We start from the raw sequence: 21,975 nt of genomic DNA on the forward strand, positions 1-21,975 counted from the left end.
CGATTAAACTTATTTAAATTCTGCTTATATTTTAACATTTCTTTTTAATTATTATGAAAAAAATCTGAAAAGTGCGTTGTGCTTTTTTTTAATTCAGCCTCATGTGAGACACAAATCAAACGGCAGTTACAGCTTCAAGTGTTTCGCCAACAGTATGAAATCTGTAGTTGACTTGTGATCAGAAAGTTGTGGGTTCAATTCCAGCTCCATCCTGTCACAACTTTTACCTTGAGACTGTACTCAAATGTGACTCTAATCTAATTTTTTTGTGAATATGTGACTTTTTATGGCAGTCTGAATGGCCTGTGGTTTGTGCCGCTTGTGGTACTAAATTGGATCTGTATCAGATTATTTTTAAAACGTCTTCTGTCTGAACAGGAACAGTCATGTTGCATTTTATCTGACTTTTATGTCACTGATGTGAGCCACTCATCATAATTCTACACTAGGAAGGAGAAGCGTGTGATTAATCTAAAACGTTTAATGCATTAATATTACATAAATCAAATTAATCGCGTTACTTATTTTGACCTAAAAGCTTTCCTCTTGCGAAGGGTTTCTTAGTTCCAAGCAGCGCGTTTCTTGATCTTGTACCAGGAATGAAGAGTCCAAACGCGAGTGAGAAGATGAGCTCAGGGGAAATTTCACTTTAAAAACACAGCGGTCAGAGCGGGCGGCCCGCGTACAGAGGCTGTAGACCTCGATGCAATGTACCGAGTTTGAGCCTGGCTCTTTGTTCCTCTGCTGCTCGTCTTCCTCCCTCTTCTCTCTGCACCCTTCCTGTCAAATACCGTCCACTAGTGCCCAGAAAAATCTTTAAAAAAACTCCCAAAAACATTGTGATGGACAAGTTACCTACAATGAGTTATTCTTCAAATCTAAATTGCATTTGAAATAAAATTACTTTCTATAAACCTTCTTGAATATGAAAACCTGGAAAACTGAGATGTTTGAGACAAAACATTTTTTTGAAAATGTGCATTTTTACATTTCACGCTTACGAGGTTAATCACAGTGATTCATGGTGAGTTATCACAGCGGCAGAGTGTGATTAATCTCTTCGGTTCATTTTCTTAGGTATTGGTTTTAATCTCTTATTTATTTATTTTTATACATCACAATTACTTGTTTTGCTTTTGTTTCCTGCCCTTTGAGATCTAAAGATATAAAGGGCATTATAAATAAAATCTATTATTAAATATTTTAAGCAATCGACAGCACTAAAAGTAAGTCAGCTTTAATAAAACACTTTTCTCTTGCATTAGATTTAAATCAGCCACTCTGCGTCTCCTCTCCTCCTCTATGTTGACGGTCTTTACTTTCACAGGTGGATCGTTTCCCCGCCGTCGCTCTCTTAACTTCTCTGTGGTTTCGCGTCTCTCTCCCTGCCTCCATCCCTGCACGTTTTCTCACACCAACCCCCACCGCCTCCTTTCTCAGGTGGATCAGCTGACCTTCCCGCTAACTGCACATGTATCGGCTACGCCGTAGCGACTTGGATCTGATCAAACGGTCCTCCTCCTCTGTGTCGCCGCCTCACTCCGTCTCTCTCTCTCTCCCTCACTCTCCTCCTCACCAGGTGGAGCAGCTAAGCGCCCAGCTGAAGGAGAAAGCAGATTGCTGCAGTGAGCTGCTGCTCGGCTCTGAGCAGCTGCGTCGTGAGTTGGGAGAGCGCGACGAAGAGATTGAAAAGCTGGAGAGCCGCATCCGCGAGCTGGAGCAGGCCCTGCTGGCCAGCGCGGAGTCCCTGGAGAAGGTTAGGAGGAGGGGACGAGGGAGATGAAGGTTGAGTCTGAATGCTAATGGTGTGTGTGTGAGAGGGAGAACAATGTGTGGGTGGGTCTACTTCAGCTGCTGTCGCCGAGTTGGAGGCTAGCAGTTGTTAAGATTGCCCCCCAGTGTCTGTTGACGGTTGTGGGAGGAGGAGTGAACCTAAAAGCAGCACAGATGATTAATTAGTTGGATTGTGCAGAAACCAGCCTGCTGTTGTTCGGTTGCTGCAGGAGGTTTTTCTTTTACGCTTTTCTGTGCATACCTTAAGTCTGCATTCACACCAGCCCTGCTTAGTCCGCTTTGATCAAACTCCAGTTCGTTTGTCTAGAAATTCTGGGTCGTTTGAGTATGAAATTGAACTCTACAAAATCTCTGCTTCGTCTAAAAGCCTCGCTCTCGGTTTGGCTTGTGGATTCCAAGTGGACCGGAAACCGCTCACAGGGTTTCCCATAGAAAACTTGCTAGGCCTGGTGGTGGGAGCACTAATTTTCTAAAATTGACACGAAATTTGAAAATATGATGAGGTAATTATGTCTTATTGGAAGATATTATTAGCAATACCTGAACACCAACTGTGAAGTCTTAAAAAGGGCAAACAAAAAAACTGTTGTTTCAGTCGTTTCATCCTAGTTAAGGTGTCACTTTATTTGCTGATGTTCTTAGTTTGTAGACCAGTAAAGACCCCAGTGGTTACAGAAACTGGTGTATAAAAAAAAACCCCTATAACAAATAAACAAACTATTCTTACCCTGGTGGGGGCACAAGTCAAGCCTGGTGGCCCGCCAGGCTTATAAAGGCCTGGTGGAAGCCCTGGCTCAAAAAGCAGGACGTGGACTACGGCTCGGGGGATTCTGGGTAAATACAAAACAAACATGTGCAGAAGTGACTCGTGGTTTTTCAGACAAAAGAGAAATCCTACAACCAATAAATTCTGACACTACTTCATTTTTGTTTACATTTTGTGAAAAAAAAAAGTTGCGCTGCTGTCGTCTTCTGACGTTTTTGTGTCGTTTCCTTCAGTAGTTCTTAGTGCAGCGCCTCCACAGGTGAGGAGGGGAACATGTTTTTCAAAGAGTTTGGTTTGTTTGAGCTGAAAATGCAACATGTTGCGAGTAGGGTTGCACTGATTGCAGTTTTCCGATTTTGACCGAAACCAATTTTTTGTTGGAAACAATGATAAATATAGTAAAAAAAAAAAGTCGCTGAGTTGGCAGCAGTGGGGTTGACTATTAACTGTCAGTCAAACTTGTCTTATGAAAGAGAAAGCTGAGACCTTTGCCCAGGTAGATGAGATTGGCTGTACAAGAACCCCGTGTTGCATCTTCAGTCCCCAACGTAGCCGAGTCTACCTGAAAACAGCTGTTGAGCCGCGTCGTTTCTTTCACAGGTTGACTCAAAGAAGCAACATGCATCCATCACTGAGACGAAACACTCCAGCCTGGAGGCTCAGCTTCAGACGGAGAGAGAAGCTCTGGAGAGGAAAGAGAAAGAGGTGAGGGAGGAAACGGACAGAAGTTTAAATCCAGGAGAGAAACGAACATATGCTAGCCACTCTGACATATTTTCATCATCTGGATGCCCATCCACCCATCCATCCATCCATCCATCCATCCATCCATCCATCCATCCATCCATCCATCCATCCATCCATCCATCCATCCATCTTTCTCTCCTTCTGTCATCCATCCATCCATCCATCTTTCTCTCTCTCCTATCATCCATCCATCCATCCATCTTTCTCTCTCTCCTATCATCCATCCATCCATCTTTCTCTCCTTCTATCATTCATCCATCCATCTTTCTCTCCTATCATCCATCCATCCATCCATCCATCCATCCATCCGTCTTTCTCTCCTTCTCTTCATCTTCAAAGCCCAAACATCGATGATGTCACCCTAAATTCATTGTGAACTTTTCTACTTATGTTTTTAAAAAAGGCTTCATAAACAACTGAGAACTCTGAGAATTAGACCCTAGAAATCTAACTTGACCTTTTGCCCAAAGGTCAACGGCCACAGCTGCTTCACATTGTAGTTCTGAGTCTTTTATCTCCTTATTCAGCCACACTTCATACGTTTTCACGGTCGAGTTCAGGGTCCGGCCCGATAATGAGCTCCGCGTTCGTCTTTTGATGTTCCTTCTGGCGCTCACTTCCTGTTTGATCTGCCACCTCAGATCTGCAACCTGGAGGAGCAGCTGGAGCAGTTCAGGGAGGAGCTGGAGAACAAGAGCGAGGAGGTGCAACAGCTCCACATGCAGCTGGAGATCCAGAGGAAGGAGCTGAGCAGCCAGCAGCAGTTCCTGGAGGTCAGGGACAGCCTGCTCCAGGTGAGCACAGTGAGAAACGTAAAAAACATTCACACTGCAGAAGTGTTCAGACCCTTCAACTCTGTCATGGTGCATCATCATATAACCACAAAATTCAACGAGTTTTATTGCGATTTTATGAGGTTGTGAAGCTGGAGGCTGAATATCCGCTTTTTCAATCTGGACTTTGACATGAATGTGCATTGATCTGAACCAATCTATTGGTTTAAATCAATATATATTGGTGTAGATGAAGTCCTGTAGACTTGTGCTTTAGGAAGATGAGCCATATAACTCTACAAAGGCTGATGAAACATTTTATTATGTACTTTGGACATTTTTAAAGCTCTAATATTTTACCTCTCAGTCTCTCCAGGAAGTTGGAATCTTTTGACTGTTGCAGATTAGAATTACAGATTTTGTGCCACTTTTTTCAAAAAGGTTTCTCTTTTTTCAGCTTTTTTTTTTACAGAAAAGTTGAAATTGCTCTCTTAACCTTTGTTGAAATCCCCTTTTTTTTTTGTATCGTTAATGTTTGAAGTGCAAATGAAATTTTCAAGTAACCTTAATATAAGTAGAACCAGGTAATGTGAAATTGTCAAAGTGCAAAAGAAGAGTTTGATATTAGTTTTTTTAGTTAACAGGAGCTGTAAACTACAGAACATTTCAAAACGGTTCTATCCGGGGAAAAAAGTAATTACTTCTGTTTAGAGACATTCTGAACAGGAAGTTAAATTAAAAGGTAAAACTTGTGGAAATGTTGCGATTATTTGTGAAAATTGCAAGTCCGAGCAAAATTTGTGAACAAATTTAGAGTCAAAGGTTTGATCTTAACTTTCTGGAGGGACTGATTGACATAAATATAAACTTTTATAACTCTGTACGACATTGAAATAGCAGAAATTGGTTTTCCAATTTAACATCTTGGTCAAACTTGCCTTGAAATTATTATTTTTTTATTTTATTGTTTATTTAAAACTGTTTTACTTTGTACAACAAATGAGAAGAAGCTTTCTCCTTCTTTTCTAACTCTGTTTTTCATATCTTTAAGCTTTTTTGTCCCTGTTATTTTGCTTTGCAAAGCTTATCGCGCGACATTTCCACTCTCAGACGACTGGTTCCCAGTGTTCCCACAGAAAGACTTTGAGTGGATAATAACTATGATGTGTTCATTAATAGCCGTTGCATTATAATCTCTGACTCTTGAAGGTGATGGAGGAGAGGGACAGAGAAATAGCTCTTCTTAATGAACAGATCTCTAAGCATCAACACATGGAAACCGCCTTTGACAACAAGGTAACGAAACATGCGCATGAAAAATAGAGCCAGTCTTATTTCATATGCGCATTGCTCTGTAGAAATGCATCTGTGTGTGTTTTTATTTTGCTCCCCACGCCTCCCTTCATTTCACTTTCTTGGGTTTTGTTTTCTTGTTTGTCTCGGTGAGTAGATCCGTAGTAATGTCTTGTGTTTTGAGGTGGTTTGCTCATGTGAGGTGGTTTTTATTAAACCTCTGAGTCCTTAATGTGCGAACTGATTCCAACAAGTCTTTAGGGCTGCAACTAATGATTGTTTTAGTAATCTGACGATTAATTGCCTAAGATAAACGGCATATTCATCAAATTTTCATTCAGCCACTTAAACCTTTTTTATACAATTTTAAAAATTGTATAAAATATGCAAATAAACAAATAATAAGAAAATAAACATTTTATTGCCTAGGATGCAGTAATATATAATTTTTTAGAAAATCTGAACAGGGTGAAGAAGTTTTGGATAAAACATGCAGGACTTCCCCAGAAAACTTGCTAAGCCTGGCGGTTGGGCGCTACAGCAGTCATTTATCCTGCCGGCCGCCGTGTTTTTGAGTTAAAAAATGTTTAAAGTTAACAGGAAATTTGAAAATGTCATGTGTTATTGGAAGACTGGAAGATTAATACCGAAACACCAACTGTAAAGTCTTATAATTAATAAAAACTAAAATAATTGAACAATGCTAAGCCTGGTGGGGGCACAAGTAAAGCCTGGTGGCCCGCCAGGCTTATTATGCACTGTGGGAAACCCTGACATTTCTACAGACAAAGGTGTTTTCATCTTATATTTTTGTAATTATTGCTATTTTAGTGTCAAACAATGGAGGTAAAGACACAAAATCTTTACCAATATTTTGGTCTAGTTTCTACTGCAAATATCTTGGCATACTTTGAGTAATACAAATAAAATTTTCTGCAAGATATGGTAGCTTGTTCCAAGTAAATAATTTCTAAATTTAGAAGAAAAAGTACTAGTTCCATTGGCAGATTATGTCCAAGTGAAATAATCTGCCAGTAGAACTCGAACTTATTTCATATTAAGAAATTGACTTAAAACAAGCTACTATAAGCTAGTTTTGTCCTATTTCCAATGTACTAAGATATTTACACTAGAAATTAGACCATAAATACTTGGTAAGAGTTTGAGTTCTCGCAGTGCTGAAACCTGTTTTACACATGTGGACAGACGTTGCCAATGATCCCAGTATAAATGATTAACCTGAAACATATTTCACATCTAGCTTTATATCTTTAAGAAGAAAAAATCTGATTCTCCTCAAGGAAGTCTGTATTGTTTTTGTTCCTGATTTTGTCTTGTTGGTTAATAATTGTAACATTGTTCTTAAAAGGTACAACATAAACTCGGCATATGCAGGTCAACAACCACAAGTATGAAATCAAAATATTGGAGTTGCATCTCTAAAGGTTTTAAATAAAAACAGCGAGGACCAACATTTGACTCAGAGGTTTAATCACGCTGTGGGGCGTTCATGGTCTCATCAAGTCTCAACACTCTGCTGTGATTTTAATCTGTGTTTCTTCTTCTTCCAGGAAATGGATGCAAAGGATGAGCTGATTAAAGAGCTGGAGTTCCAGGTGGAGTATCTGCGGAGTGAGCAGGACCGTCTGAAGACGGACAGAGAAGAAGAGGTGGACCAGCTGAACGCGGTCATAGAGAAACTCCAACAGGAACTGGCCAACATCGAGCCAAAACAGCCGGAGGCGGAGGAGGAGCTGGAGAGCGGAGGACGTGTTGCAACCAAAGAGGAGTTTGATGAAATGAAGCAAAGGATGGACCTGGCCACCAAAGAGCTGGACTCTCTGAGAGCAGAGCACAGCGAGCTGCTGGAGATGTACCTGCGCCTGAAGCAGAGCGCAGAAGCCTCGGCTGAGACGGAGAATCTGGGCGGCGCAGAAAGCGAACTCGAAGAAGCTCTGAGAGAAAAAACCGCAGGTCTGGTGGTTCTGCAGGCTGAAGTTCAGGCGCTGGAGCAGAGCGCCGCGTCCAGAGTGGAGGAGCTGGAGCTGCGAATCCGGGAGCTGGAGGCCCTGGTTGAGGAGAAGGACTCGGAGGTGGAACGCTGCCGGGTTCTGATGGAGGAAACTCAAAGCCATGCAGACGATCTCCAGCAGAAGGTTTCCGCTCTGGAGGGAAGTCTGAGGGAGAAAATGGCCGAAGCTCTGGTTAGCCAGGCCACTCTGGAGGCCTTCCAGCAGCAGCAGAGGACTGAAGCATCCAAACGAGAAGCACACAGCCGCCCCGCAGCTGCAGCCTACGAGTTTGGCGACTTCGGCATCCTGCAGATGGATTTCAGCAGCCTGGGTCCGGCCAGGCAGGCGCCAAGAGGGAAGGTGGCTCAGCTGACGCAGAAGCTTCGGGACCTGGAGGTCGGACTGAGCGGGATGCAGGAGGACCAGGAGCTGCAGAAGCAGCTGCTCTCCAGCTCCGAAGAGGAGGTGCAGGAGTACGAGAGGAGGCTGGCGGTTCTGATGGAGCTGCTCAGTCAGATGAAGGCCGGACCGCAACAGAGAGCAGCGCCGCCGTCTAACGAGGTGAGGAACCCGAGAGTTCAGCAGGAACCAACTCAACTGACATTTACTTGAGTAGCTTTTTTAAAAAGACGTACTTTAGGAGTATTTTTATTTTTATAATAAAGTATTTCGACTAAATCAGTTGATAAGTAACAAACGTTCAGATGCAGATATGTTAATCTAAAAATAATCTATAAATAACTGCAGAGGAAATTAGATTTAAGTTACTTAGAGTTGGGCATTGTGAAGGCTAATGGCTACATTTTATTTCTTGTTTCTCTTGTTTCATTTAATTATTTTGAATATTTAAAATGTCTTCCAGTTCCTGTGTTAAATGTTCGTTAGAATTTAAAGTTTATTGATCTTCAGAATCTTCTATTATTACGCCATTGTTACCGTTATGTTGATGAAAATGGTCTCAAAACAACAATGTAGTCGTTTTATAAGCTTTTTATTGAAAGAAACTGATTTAAAAACATTTTATTTTGCCTGATTTTTGATACTTGTTTGAATTGTCATTTTCGTCCTTTAAAAAACAAAACTTCTTCTTAACTTTATATTTTGGTCCTTCTGATTTGATTAGTTACTCTGTACTTGAGGAGACTTTTTACCAAATACTGTTTCACTCTTCGGTATTCTGCCTAAATTACATCAGCCTGATGTTTCCTCTGAGCTCCAAATCTGTGGATTTAAACATGTCGGCCTGTAACAATTTGTTTATCTCTGATAAAAGTGGCCGCCTCCTCAGGCCTCCTCCCCCGAGCAGCCGGGTGTGTCGTCGCTCCTTCAGGAGCTGCAGGAGGTCCGAGACGAGGCGTCCGCCACCGAGGAGCAGCTGCAGAGCCTGCAGGACGACTGCAGCAGACTCAGACAGGAGCTCCACGTACGTCCTGCAGCCGACACCATCCAGGCCTGTCGCAACGCATCACTTAATTAAAACAAACTCAGTCATTTACATTTATATGATTTATTGTTTTTCTCTGGATGACAAAAGTCTTCAGTCTGCTTTGAAAGACAGTTTTGTTTACAGAAACTTTGTAATTTACTTTATTTGTCGTTTTGTCTTTGAGTTCCAGTGTTAAAGTCTATTGTTCTCTGAGAATGTTTTCTTGCACTATTATGCCATTATTACCATTATTTTACTTGAAAATGCTCTAAAAACAACAATATTATCGTTTATCACAATTTACCGTCCAGCCAACTTTGCTGGCCTAGACGCAGACACTCACCTGAGGTTTTCCTTATAATTTCATGAGTTTTTTTGTTGTTTTTTTTGAAAGAAACTGATTTGAAAGAAGAAATATTTTCCCTGATTTTATTATTTTACTTAAAAGAATTATTGTCATTTTTCGTCTTTAAATTACCAAAATTTCCACCTTACGTTATATTTTGATCCGTCTGATGTTGTAATTTTTAAATATTAAGTGATTAATTATTTGATTAGTTGCTCAGTACTTGAGTCGACCTTTTACTTTTTTACTCAAATAATTTCTTGGTCGTCTACTTCAGGCCAACTATCCTCCCACTGTTGGTCGTTTATTACAGTCACAAACCTGAACTTTTATTTCCAGGAGAAAACTGCGACTGTACAGAGACTCCAGGACCAACTGGACACGGTAAGAAGTCCAACTGGATTCCTCCCAGTTTACATTCGTCTGAACAGAAGGCGTAAAGTTTGATGTTTTCTCTGCAGACGTCAGCAGCTGCAGGCGAAGAGACGAAGACGTCTGAGCTTGAAGAGAGACTGGCTGAGGCTCAGACTGAGGCGGCGGCAGCCAAAGAGCAGCTGAGCAGCTGCAGGGAGAGTCTGGACAAACTGCAGGAGCTGCTGCAGGTGAGCAGGAGCAGCAGACGAAATTATGACAGTTTTTAGAATATAAACAGTTAGATGAGGCTTTTTACATGTTTAAAGTTCAGTAATGAGATCAGTTTCCTGTATTCTGGTTATCTGGAGATGGATTGATCGATCAGCTTTACAGCAGATAAGGTGGAAAATTGGCTTTGTTTCAAGATAACAAATTGACTTTAAAAGCAGCTTCAAAGCTCACACATTCACACTTAATACAAATAACTCAGATAAACAAACAACTTTCAATGTATAGATCAAACAAATATCTGCTCTTTATTAATTTAATTGAGTCACTATAAAAACAAGTCCTGAGAAAAGGACATACTCCCCCAACAAATACATGTATGCCACTGTTTGTACATCATTTTATTATTGTTAAAATAATTTCATATTTAAAATTTTGATGAGAACACCTAATTGCTTATCAGAACTATTGATTACGAGAGGAAATAAAAAAACGGAGTTTATTTCAGTTTCCAGGATTGGGAATTGCTAATTCATTTTTGTAAAATAATAAAAACTAGAATTTCTTCTTCTTTTTTAAAAAGGTACTTTACACCAAAACTTCTGGTATAATTACGTCTCATTTTTATTTATTTGCCAAATCACAAGGTAAGTACAAAATTCTAACCACAAATATTTTTGTTTTTGAGTCACTGACAGAAAAATGACTCCATTTTGGGCTACAGAGAACTTTTAACCAGCATTTTGAAAACAAAAATGGCAACAATTTACAAGAACTGATTAAATTATTCAAAGATCACAAATGGTCACTTAAAGACTAAAACTAAACTACGAATAGATCTGAAACAAAAAAAAGAACTAAATATCCTGGATGAACTTATCAGTTGGAATTACAATGGCAACTAACAAATATTTTAGTCGTTCCATTGATTATTCTGACAATCAATTAGTCATGTAAAAAAAATACACGTTCTAAAGATTCTAATATTTTATGTAATATTAGAAATAAATAAAGGAATAACTAAATTTCATTTTTTAAATCTAGTAAGTCTGAACTGGTTGAAGCTAAAACTTTAGGAATTTTAGCTAAAACTTATTTATATACTTTTTGTACAGTTTATACTCTGAATATATGTTGTTTTTTAAACAAATGCCCTTTTTTGAGTCTGCTTAATCAATTATTTGATGATTATTTCAGTATTTGATTAATCTGATGAATTGTTTCAGCCTTAGCTGGAACTTGAAGTTCACACATTTCTCCTGTTTGATTTTAAACTCCAGGAGCGGGAAATGACCATCGCTCACCTTAAAGGAGAACTTTTCCAGGTGAGTTTCTCTCGCTTTTGTTTAATTCTTGCTCTGAATTCATGATCTATGACTTAATTTAGAATATTTGGTGTCTTCAGGTAAAAGCCTCAGAGGACGGAGCGGACATGACGGATCTCCTCCATGAACTCCAGGAGGCCAAAAGAGAAGCAGCTTCCACCAAAGAAGAACTGAGCGTCTCTCTGGAGCGTCAAGCGAAACTTCAGGAGGACATTCAAACTCACAAAGTCTCCCTTTCTAAGCTCAACGAGGAGCTGCAGGAGGCGAGAAGCAGAATGAGCGCCACCAAAGAAGAGCTGACGAAATATCAGCAGCAACATGAGAAGCTTCAAGACGAGATCCAAGGTCGTGAGGTTTTGCTTTCTGAGCTCAAACAGGAGCTGCAGGAGGCGAGGAAAGAAGAGAAAGTTTGTGAAGTTTCTGTTTCCACCAAAGAAGAGCCGAGTAAACATCAGCAGCGTAACGAGGAACTTCGCCGAGTTCAAGAAGCCTCGCTCTCCCAGGAGCTGCAGGAGATGAGCAGCAGCGTCGACGCCTCCAACGACGAGCTCAGAGGCTACAGGCGGCAAAACGAGGAACTCCTGGAAGAAATTTCAAGACTTAAAGCAGAGCTGCAGGAGATGAGGAGGACTGCGGTTGCCGCCGAAGAAGAGCAACATGACAAGGAAGACCATCAAGAAGTCGGAGTCCGTGACATGAGGGGTGCAGATGCCACCAAAGAAGAGCTGGCTAAATATCAGCAGCAAAATGAAAAGCTTCAAGAGGAGATTCAAGGTCGTGAGGTTTTGCTTTCTGAGCTCAAAGAGGAGCTGCAGCAGATGAGGAAGAGTGCAGACGCCTCCACTCAAGAACTAGCTAAATATCAGCAACGTAACGAGGAACTTCTTGAAGAAGTCAGAGTTCGTGAAGTCTCTCTGTCTGAGCTCAAACAAGAGCTGCAGGAAATGAGAAGGACTGAATCCAAAGGAGAGCAAAGTAACGAGGAACCTCATGAAGTCTCTGCTTCTGGAGAGTTACCAGACGCCACCAAAGAAGAACTGACTAAATATCAGCAGCAAAACGAGAAGCTTCAAGAGGAGATTCAAACTCACAAAATCTCCTTTTCTAAACTCAGTGAGGAGCTGCAGGAAATGAGAAGCAAAATGGACACCACAGAGGAAGAGCTGACTAAATATCAGCAGCAACATGAGAAGCTTCAAGACGAGATCCAAGGTCGTGAGGTTTTGCTTTCTGAGCTCAAACAGGAGCTGGAGGAAATGAGGAGGAATGCAGACGCCACCAAACAAGAACTGACTAAATATCAGCAGCAAAACGAGGAACTTCAAGAAGAAGCCCGGATCCGTGAGATCCGTATCTCTGAGCTCAAAGAGGAGCAGCAGAAGATGACGACTGCAGTCGCCTCCGAAGGAGAGCAGAATAACGAGCAACTTCATCAAGAGGTCCGAGTTTGTGAAGCCTCTGTTTCTGAGGAGCTGCAGGAGGCGAGGAGGAGCGCAGACGCCACCAAAGAAGAGACGACTAAATATCATAATGAGAAGGAGGAGGAGATTCAGGGTCGTGAAGAATCTCTGTCGAAGGTCAGAGAGGAGCTGCAGGAGATGAGAAGCAATATGGACGCCACCAACGAGGAGCTCAGATGCTCCAGGCAGCACAATGAGGAACTCCTGGAAGAGATTTCAAAGCTTAAAGCGGAGCTGCAGGAGGCGCTAATGAGGGCATCAGAATCTGTTCCTCCGTCTCCTCAGCCGCCGTTCTCTGCCTCCTCAACATCCACCGCTCAGCCCAAACGGAAAGGCGCCAGGCAGCCGGCCGCAAAGGGGGGCAGCGCCAAGGAGAAGCCGTCGCTTTCCCGGAAAAACTCCGCCCCGGACAAGACTCCGAGCCCGCAGCCGAACAGCGGCTCGGATCAGCACCGCGACGCCACGACGGACTCCTTCACGCAAACCGAACCCCTCCAGATGAGCGACCTGAGCCAGACCGCCGCCAAGGAGCAGATCGAGGAGGTGATCGGGGAGTTTCAGGATAAGATCGCCCAGATGCAGGAGCTGCACGCGGCGGAGATCCTGGACATGGAGGCGCGCCACATCTCAGAGAGCGAGAACCTGCGCAGAGACACGCAAGCTCTGGAGGACGAGTGCAAAAGTCTGAAGGCCGTCATCGACAAACTCTGCTCCACTGAGGTGAGTCTGAGAAACAGGAAGCAGTTCACTCTGTTCACAACCTCTGAGCTTCGTATTTTATCACTTTTTAACCTGTAAGAGTGACAGAAGTCCTTAAAAAGGCTTGATTTTCAATTTGGGTGTTTTCAAGGTTTTTAAAGTGCTTGATTTTTGTATAAAGTCCTGTATATTTCTGCAAACAGCACAGTTTAAGAGTGCAGACTAACATTTGATTAAAAACCTTAATTTGTAAAGTGTTTATGGTTCAAGCCAGATATTTAGCATATTAAGCAAACAAAGAACCACACAGATTCTCATCAGATCTCCAAAATACTAGAAGCTTTTCTCATAATTTTAAGATGTTTTTCTGGTAAAACTGTATGTTTAATTCGCTTTAAATTTGATTTGAATATATCTTCCTAACTAAACAAAACCTCTGGCAGCTCGGACTAATCACAGAAAGGATAAAAGCCCCTAAAGTATTTTGGAATATTTGAAAATATTTTCTGTCATTTGTAATTTTTTTTTTTTTTTTTTTTTTAGAAAACATACAAAAAATTTAAAAAAAATTAAAATTGGAATATTTTTAAGAGAAAATGTAATCTTTTTTTATAAATAATAAAAAATATACAATCTTCTTGGAAAAATGTAAAATTAAATTTTAATTAAAAAATTATTTTTTTTTAAATAAGAATGAATAAAAATGGCTTTAGGAGATATTTCTGCTAATGCAGTTGTGTTTAACCTGCTCTTGTTCTTTGCAGGCGCCTCCATTAAGACCAGACCGTCCTGCTTCCCAGTTTAAAGACGGCTACACCAGTGGTGAGAATCTCACATAAACCACCATTAGTTTCCTGCTGCTGCTCTTCCTTATCCTTTAATTTAGCTCATTTTAGATTCCCAGATTTACTGATCAGTGGAGATGTTATTAAATCTTGAGGATGCTTGTTTTTCTGTCTCGCAGACAGCAGCTCGGACTACAGCCAGAGGACTGGATTCGACGTCCCGAGTTTACAGCAGGAGTTCAGGTCGACTCCAGAAGGCGCCAGGAGAGAAACGGACGATCCTCTTCCCGACCGGATCAAGGTAAAATCTTCCTTCAGATGTGGGTGGCTGGTAGATAAATTGCTTTGATTGTGCTGTACGATGAATTATTAGGGCGAGTCAAAGAAAAAAAAACAGGAATAAAAGTTGAATAATGCGAGAATCAGGTCACAAAGTAAAAGTAAAAGCACAACAAAACAAGACAAATTGTGATGCCAGAAAAGTTGCATGTCAAATGATTGTCTTATTATTTTTACTTTTATAAGATAAATAAATATTAGGAGGATGAATTAGTAATTTTCTGAAAATTTCTCCATGAATTACAAATAAGGAAATACTTCATCTTTTAACACATCAGCATGAAATTATTATCCGCAGCAGGATTTTTAAACGATGGTGCAAACGATCAGACATGACTCAATTATGAAGAAACAAATCACAGATTTGACGAGTTGCTCACTTCACAAAACAACTTCCTTTCTTGTAATTTTCTTCTTCTGCATCTTTATCACTTTAATCTGTTAGTTTGGCCCTAATACTCCTCCGTAGAGTTTCATGTAAAGTAAGTTTTCTTCTGTATGGGGTTTTGTGGCATGCAGACGTTGCTGCGTGAGGTTCACCAGGAAGGGATGCAGGTTCTGTCCCTGTCCGAGCTGCCGCTGCCCGAAGGCGAGCCGGGCGGCCAGTTCAGCACGGACGGCTGGGCGAAGGAGAGAGACGCCCTGCTGGCGACGGTCCAGTCGCTCAAAGGCCTCATCACCCAGATGCAGACGCTCAGCCAATCACAGGTACAGGAAGCATCAGAACGCAACATGACAGCAGTTTGACAAGGCTCAGCCAATCAGAGGCTGCCGTTTACAGGAAGAGGATTGACTAAAAAAAAAAAAAAAAAGTAAAAGTTTGCATTCATATTTTCTTAATCTGTCCAACCCTTTTTAAAAAAGAAATTTTATATTTGAGGATCACATAGTTGGTTTAAAAGCTAATTAATACAAATGGTGAAACTTGTGTTAAGACGGCGTTTCTTCACTTACATTTCATCAGATTGATCTGTAAATAAACAACTAAACGTTTTCAAACAATAAACGACAAAAAATACACCCATGCATTCATAATTTAGACCAGAATCTTGCAACCTTTACAACCCAGAAAGTCGTTTTCACCTTTTGTCCAGATAAATATGAGTTTAGAGCCTGACCTTTTCAAAAAAGCAAAACTAAGTTTTTTATCAATATCACACATGTGTTGACATTTTTAAAACATTGTGTCTTTTTTTAGGTTTTAGGCTAAAGAAGTGTACACACCCGTAGATCTCATATTAATACTTTGTTTAAACAACTTTCGATTCGGTTTCAAGGCTTAAAAAGTCATTAAAATCCTCCAGTTTATTTACACCATTGCACAAACATCCTAATGGTGCAATTTCACAGTTAAAATGAAGAAAAACAAAAGAGGATGTTTTCTTCTGTTGGATCTTGATATGTGTGGGAAATGATGTAAAAATAACGTGAAATTGGTGTTTATATCTTGGAAAAACAGTGTCTTTAGTCAGAGGCTTCTTCAAATATGCTGTAATACAGACTGCTACAGCAGATCTTTCCTGCCATCGCATCTACAACAACTCTTTGAACAATTTAGAATTAATATGAGTTGCAGTAACATTTATTCCTGGCTTTTAATTTGAAATTACATTGATCTCGTGTGTCGTCCTGCAGACGTCGTGTGGCATCGCTGACTGGCGCGCACAGCTGCTGGACGCAGTGCGACAGGTGTTCATGAGGGAGAGAAGCGTGCTAAAGAGCGCCCTCTACAGCCAGCTGGACCGACTTGACACCAGCGACGCCATCGTTCACCTCAATCAGCTGGAGCGCCTGCTGGCTGAGCAGGTGTGAAACAACAGAGATTATTAGATTGTTCCACAGTTTTTAAAAGTTACAACCTGTGCAAAGGAGAATGAATGTATTTTATGAACTTATAATCAGAGCTGTACTTTGTGCCGCTTGTTGACGTTTGAGCCGGTTATTACCTTGGCTGTGTCGTCCTGACGCAGGACGCTCACCACAGGGAGGCCATGGGTTCGCTCCAGGCTGCAGAAAGGTCCAGTCTCCTCTCTGAGGTCCAGCAGCTCCGGGGTCAACTGGAGCAACTCCATCAAAGTAAATCAGACAATAAACATCTTTGTAGCTTTGCAGCTGGTTGTGACATAAAAAAATAAATCCTGTTCAAGTCAGCTGAAAAGCAAACCAGTGAAGAAGATCTTAGATTAATGCTTTGTTTGAGCAACTTTTGATTCAGTTTCAGGGTTTAAAAAGTCAGTAAAGTTCTCCAGTTCTTTACTGCAACAGTGTAATTTCACACACTTTGATAAAAACTCTGCTTCCATCAGAAGAAAAATAACCCCACAGCATGATGCAGCCAACACTGTGTCCCATCGATGATGCACAGTGGGGAGTTTTTTGATAAACATCCCTTCTGGTTTTCCCCCAAATGTCCAGTTCACATCATAACACATTCTCCTGCAAGTTTCTAGATAATTTCATCTAGATCTGGATGTTTCTTTAGAAGAAAAGTCACTCCAGACACATAGAGAGAATTTAAAGGAGATTCTGGTGATTTTATTTTTTTTCTGACGACGCTGTCAGCATCTTCATACGATCAACAGTTTCCATCTTGGATTTCAATGTCCAGTTTTGTTGATGTTTTAATCCAAACATCCCTGGGTTTAGTTGAAGAGCGCCCTCTACAGCCAGCTGGACCGACTTGACACCAGCGACGCGTCATTAAAATCCTTGTGGATCGTTTGATTTTTAATTAAAATATATCGGATTCACTGTAATTGTTGGCAGACTGAACGCTGAAACTGAATCAATAGATGCTTTCACAAGGTATCAATTTAAAGGTGTACTCTTTTTTTTTTTCACATTTTATCCACGTTACAGGTGGGAAATGTTTCAAAATGATCTGTTATTGTTGCTTTATGTCACAAAAACCTTGCATTTTAACAGGGGTTAGGTCCACTTCACATTTTAGTTGTTTTAAAAAATATCAGCATTTTTCATCTTAACCTCACCCTATTTGTGTAAATATTTGTTTTATTGTTTAGGTGCACAGCCTGGTTTGTCTTTAACTGCTGGTGGAACCATGGAGGAGCGGAGAGGAAGATCAGCCGACGGAGCAGCAGAGGCAGACGGGTCGATCTTAGAGGAAATGAAAGCAGAACTTTCTCAGACTAAACTGGAGCTGGAGACGACGCTGAAGGCCCAACAGAAACACCTGAAGGAGCTGGACACACTGAGGTCAGACACCCAGAAGAAATCACTTTTTGACATGATTCGTGTTTATTTTAATTCAATGTGTTGTTTTTGCAAGCCAAAATTATCTAAACTTCAAGGAAGAAGAAGAAAAAACTAACTTGGATTTGTGTATTTTATTTGACGTTGCAAATGCTAAATACCTTTTTCGATGGTTATAAATATTAATAGGAAGGTTGTAATCATCTTTTATCAGATTATAAATCATTCTCTGGAGTTGGTTCAGTAAATATTTCTCCAGAAATTCAACATTTCACGACTTAAACGCCTGGTTCATGCCTAAAACGTTCAGAAAGTGTCGTCCTAATTATATTAGTCGTGCATTAAACTGCAACGTTCTCTCTTCAGTTTGGTGTAGATGTTTTATTTCTGCAGTTCAGAGACATAAAACAAGGGAAGAAATTCAGAATTGAAGATTTACACCAATCCAAAGTTCTTAGTTAAACAAATAAACAATATAACCTTTAAAATGTGAAATCCAAGTCATTCTTTAAAATATAAAAAGGAATCATCTATTTGGCTTGGACGATGCAGGATAATTAACATTTCTGTAAATGCACCAAACGGCTGTTTTTCATGATAAATTTGTTTAGCTAAAAACAAAGGCTCTGCATAGCAAGGATAAAATGACTTTACTGAACAGATTTTGTCAATAAATACAAACAGTGAATAAAGAACAAATTGATCCACCACTGTTATGAAAATTATAAGAAATGATTAAAACTAATTGGAGATAAAGAACAACTCGAGTTAAAAGTTGAAATAAGTCTTATTTTCATGGTGGAGTTACAAATAAAACTGCTAATGTTTGAAGAAAAAAATCTGTTAAAATGTCTTTGTTATGTTAGTGGAAATAACATGAAGTCCTCCAGGATTTACTGTTTAAAAAATAACATTTTAGTCATAAAACCCCTCAGATTTTCATTTATCGTGTCGACAGGGTGGAGGTCTCTCAGAAAGCTGCAGAGCTGGACGCCCTGAATGACGAGCTGATGGAGGAGAGGAAGCGGAGCAGAGACCTTCAGTGGGCGGCGGAGAAGGAGCGGTGCCGCTCCGGTCGAGACGAGGACACCAAACGAGAGGAGCTGGAGGTGAAACATCAGAGCGTCTTCACTCTGCGCCTGACGGCTTGTTTTATTGTAAAACAGTCGTTTTTAGGAAAGTTCTGGTTTCCTCCAGGACCTGCAGCTGGCTCTGGACGAGCAGAAGGCGCTGGCGGACCGACTCACGCAGACGCTGCAGCAGGAGCGGCAGGCGTCGTCACAGACTTCCCAGCAGGCCGAGCAAGTCGGCCTCGGCCTGCAGAGGCGCCTGCAGGAGCTCCAGGTCCAGCTGGAGACGGAGCGGGCGAAAGCCCAGGAGATGAGCGCCGCGTTGGGGAGAGAGAGGGAGCTGCGGGCCAGCGGGCTATCCGGTGTGGAGGGCGGCGGCCATGATGGGAGGGAAAGTGGAGAAGAAAGTCTGCTGGAAAAACTGCAGAGGGAGCTGGATGACAAACACACACAGGTGAGATTAAATTAATCTATTAATCACACGATGAATTAAAATAGTTTCCATTCTGATTATTGATATTTGTTTAGAGATCTTTATGATCAATTTTCTAAATGGTTTTGGTATGCCTAAAGTATGCCTGTCGCAATAAGCAATAAATAAATCATATGAATAATAATTTTCATTTGCATGATTTATAAATTTTTTTCTCTTCTCTTTTTCTACAAAAAAATTGATGATTTTGTTTTATTTATTTATTTTGGACTTTTTAAAATGTCTCCCAGAACCAGTCTTAAATATTTATTAGCGTTTAAAGTTTATTGATCCTTGAGGATGTGTTCTTGTATTATACCTTTAATTGAACTTGAAAATGGTCTATTATTGTTTATAACTTCTGGGACAATTTATAGTTCAGCCAAATTAATTGTGACAGGCCGATTTGTAAGCGATTTTAATTGCCTTTTTTTTTTTTATTGTTTTACTGGATAAAGTCATCTGTATTTATTTTTTTTTTGTTTGTTTCCTCTCCAGGTCGTCCATCTCCTCAGTCAGGTGGAGGCCCAGCGGCTCGAAGTGGTACAGAAAGAGGAGGAACTAACACTGGCCAATCAGAAGTCCAGACAAGACCAGGACGGGCTCCAGGAGGCCCGAGCCGAACTGGACCGGCTGAAGGTACGAATGTCAGAGGTCAAACAGCAGCTGGAGGAGGAGCAGCAGAAGAGGAAGAGCCTGGAGGAAGAGAAGGAGAGGCTGGAGGAGAGTGGAGCTCCGCAGGCCGTCTGGCACGGCGAGCCCACCGACCGGACCAAAGACTGGGTTCTCCAGCAGAAGAGCGGGAATGCTCAGTCAGCAAGCGCCAACGCGTCGCCTCACACGGAGGGTTTCCCGGCCGACCCCCCAGGCGGGCCGCACCACGGCCCGTGGCGTACGGTCGACAGGGTCGTCGGGAAGCTCCACCTCGTTTCCTCAAAGATCCGCAGCATGGCCAGCAAGACGGCGGACAGGTAATCAGTTCCTTACATTAAACTTGACCTATTATGGTTCCTTGAACAGGTTAGGTCTGTGGGCCAAACAGAAAAATGTTCATCACAGTTTCTACACAAAATCATTCTTAAATAATTACATTTTAGTCTACTCAGTTCTGCCACCTATTTGGAGCTCTTATGGGGCGTCTTGTCACTTTAAATCCACATAATCTGCTGCTGGCCACGCCCCCCAACTCAAAGTTTACACTCGCACATAAAAAGACAGATGGGGAAACGGATTTGAAATTATCCAACCTCACATCTTTGAAAAGCAAAAGTAGAGCCTCCTGCACAAACAACAACGATGCAGCAAGTGGTGTCTGGACACTTGTCTTTTCCAGCAGCCATAGAACGGTGAATACAGTGGTAAAACCAACTGACCAAGCGTGCAGGAGTTCCACTTGGGTTGCTAGGTAACGGGCTGGGGTTGCTAAGTAACGATGCAGTGCCCGTGGAATGTGACTTAACTATCTGGAGGTTTTTTTGAAATAGCTAATTTTCCAGACACCAGAAAACAGCTGGGTGTTGTTGTTTTTTTTTTGAGCACATGGACCGAAGCAGTACAATCCCAAATTTAAATATCCCTTTTAATGTTTCCTGTACAGTAGTGACGATCCTAAGCAGTGTAGGATTTTTTTTGTTAGATTTTTGTGATCGTCCTTTGTGGTGGTGAAACTAACCAGTATCCTCGTCCAGTTCAGTTCCAGTCGTTTTAAACTTAAATAAAGGCCAAATTTGAGCAAATGGGTATTTTCTTGTAGCCTTTGTGAAGATAAAGTAAATCTCCCTTGTTGTCATGGCAACATTCTCGTGCCATTGTGAGTACTGGTGGGGAAAAAAGTGGTTCATGTCAATGACATATTAACGTTTACTATCAAAAGTTTATAGACACCCTGGTCAGATTATTGAAAAAGGTGAAAAAGGAACTATAATAAAAAATTAATGACTGCTGAATGTGGGATTTTTTTCCTCACACTTCAAATTAAAGGTTGGATCTTTGCAGGTCGACTGCGGAGGTTGACGGCGAGGAGCTGTCATGGATTCAGTCCAGTGTTGATGAGGTCATCGGCCTGCTGCAGCAATCCCCAGGGTTGCCCTTCATCCCAGAGGTCAGTTATCTTCATTTCATCTTCTGCTTATTGTAACTCCATTAATAAAAAATCGGAAGACTGAGCATATGTGATGGCGGACGAGCGGCAGTCAGCTGCTGGTGTTTTCCAAACAGCATCTGTGGATCTCGGTTGTGACAGCTCATCATCTGTCTCCCTTAGAGTGTTTCCCTGCTGGCAGGAGGCTCGTCCAGCTCCTCCAACAGCCTGACGGAGCGGCTGCTGAGGCAGAACGCCGAGCTGACCGGGTTCGTGAGCCGTCTGACCGAGGAAAAGAACGATCTTAGGAACCACACGCTGCGCTTGGAGGAGGAGCTGCGCCGCTACCGGCAGGCTGGAGCGGGATCCGCTGGCCATGTAGGTGCATCACAGGATTGTCATCCACAGAAATCCTGCAAAATAACGAGTTTCTGTGTGTAATTATTAAAAATAAAGTGACAGGCCAAGACGAAAGGAGTAATTAGCTGCATATTTGTATATTCCCCTCTTTGTTACACCCCTGAAAATAGGGACAAAAGAATCACAAGGGATTTTCAGATGATTCTCTCATGCAGCAGTATAATGTAAATCAGACATGAACATGACATTACATTCTGCCCAATGTCAAAAAGTGGAAGAAAGAGCTAATTAATAAAGCAAAGTAATAATAAGAAACGGCCACATATGTGTGTTTGGGACACTAAAATGTTAATAGATGGGTTTCTAGTAGAGATGTGCCGATCAGGTTTTTTCCTGCCGATACCGATACCGGTCACCCATGATGGCCGATACA

The 21,975-nt window shown here is 41.4% G+C and overlaps 1 protein-coding gene across 3 annotated transcripts in view; it reads left to right on the top strand.

The window, feature by feature from the left end:
• The window catches only part of akap9 (A kinase (PRKA) anchor protein 9), an 80,256-nt gene that overhangs the window by 50,249 nt on the left and 8,032 nt on the right, over positions 1-21,975 (top strand). For all 3 annotated transcript variants that reach the window (XM_015050691.1, XM_015050699.1, XM_015050707.1), the window contains 21 exons: positions 1,580-1,756; positions 3,161-3,265; positions 3,949-4,101; positions 5,290-5,376; positions 6,945-7,946; positions 8,659-8,808; positions 9,497-9,541; positions 9,619-9,759; positions 11,020-11,064; positions 11,145-13,244; positions 13,988-14,045; positions 14,188-14,309; positions 14,867-15,055; positions 15,983-16,153; positions 16,318-16,423; positions 17,371-17,563; positions 18,519-18,669; positions 18,758-19,084; positions 19,601-20,073; positions 21,098-21,203; positions 21,366-21,560. In XM_015050691.1, coding sequence (XP_014906177.1) covers positions 1,580-1,756; positions 3,161-3,265; positions 3,949-4,101; positions 5,290-5,376; positions 6,945-7,946; positions 8,659-8,808; positions 9,497-9,541; positions 9,619-9,759; positions 11,020-11,064; positions 11,145-13,244; positions 13,988-14,045; positions 14,188-14,309; positions 14,867-15,055; positions 15,983-16,153; positions 16,318-16,423; positions 17,371-17,563; positions 18,519-18,669; positions 18,758-19,084; positions 19,601-20,073; positions 21,098-21,203; positions 21,366-21,560 — 6,096 coding nt within the window. The remainder of the gene's footprint in view (positions 1-1,579; positions 1,757-3,160; positions 3,266-3,948; positions 4,102-5,289; positions 5,377-6,944; positions 7,947-8,658; positions 8,809-9,496; positions 9,542-9,618; positions 9,760-11,019; positions 11,065-11,144; positions 13,245-13,987; positions 14,046-14,187; positions 14,310-14,866; positions 15,056-15,982; positions 16,154-16,317; positions 16,424-17,370; positions 17,564-18,518; positions 18,670-18,757; positions 19,085-19,600; positions 20,074-21,097; positions 21,204-21,365; positions 21,561-21,975) is intronic.

Source organism: Poecilia latipinna, unplaced genomic scaffold (assembly GCF_001443285.1).
Source record: "Poecilia latipinna isolate Pla-1442-1.1 unplaced genomic scaffold, P_latipinna-1.0 Scaffold49, whole genome shotgun sequence".
Classification (NCBI taxonomy): Eukaryota; Metazoa; Chordata; class Actinopteri; order Cyprinodontiformes; family Poeciliidae; genus Poecilia; species Poecilia latipinna.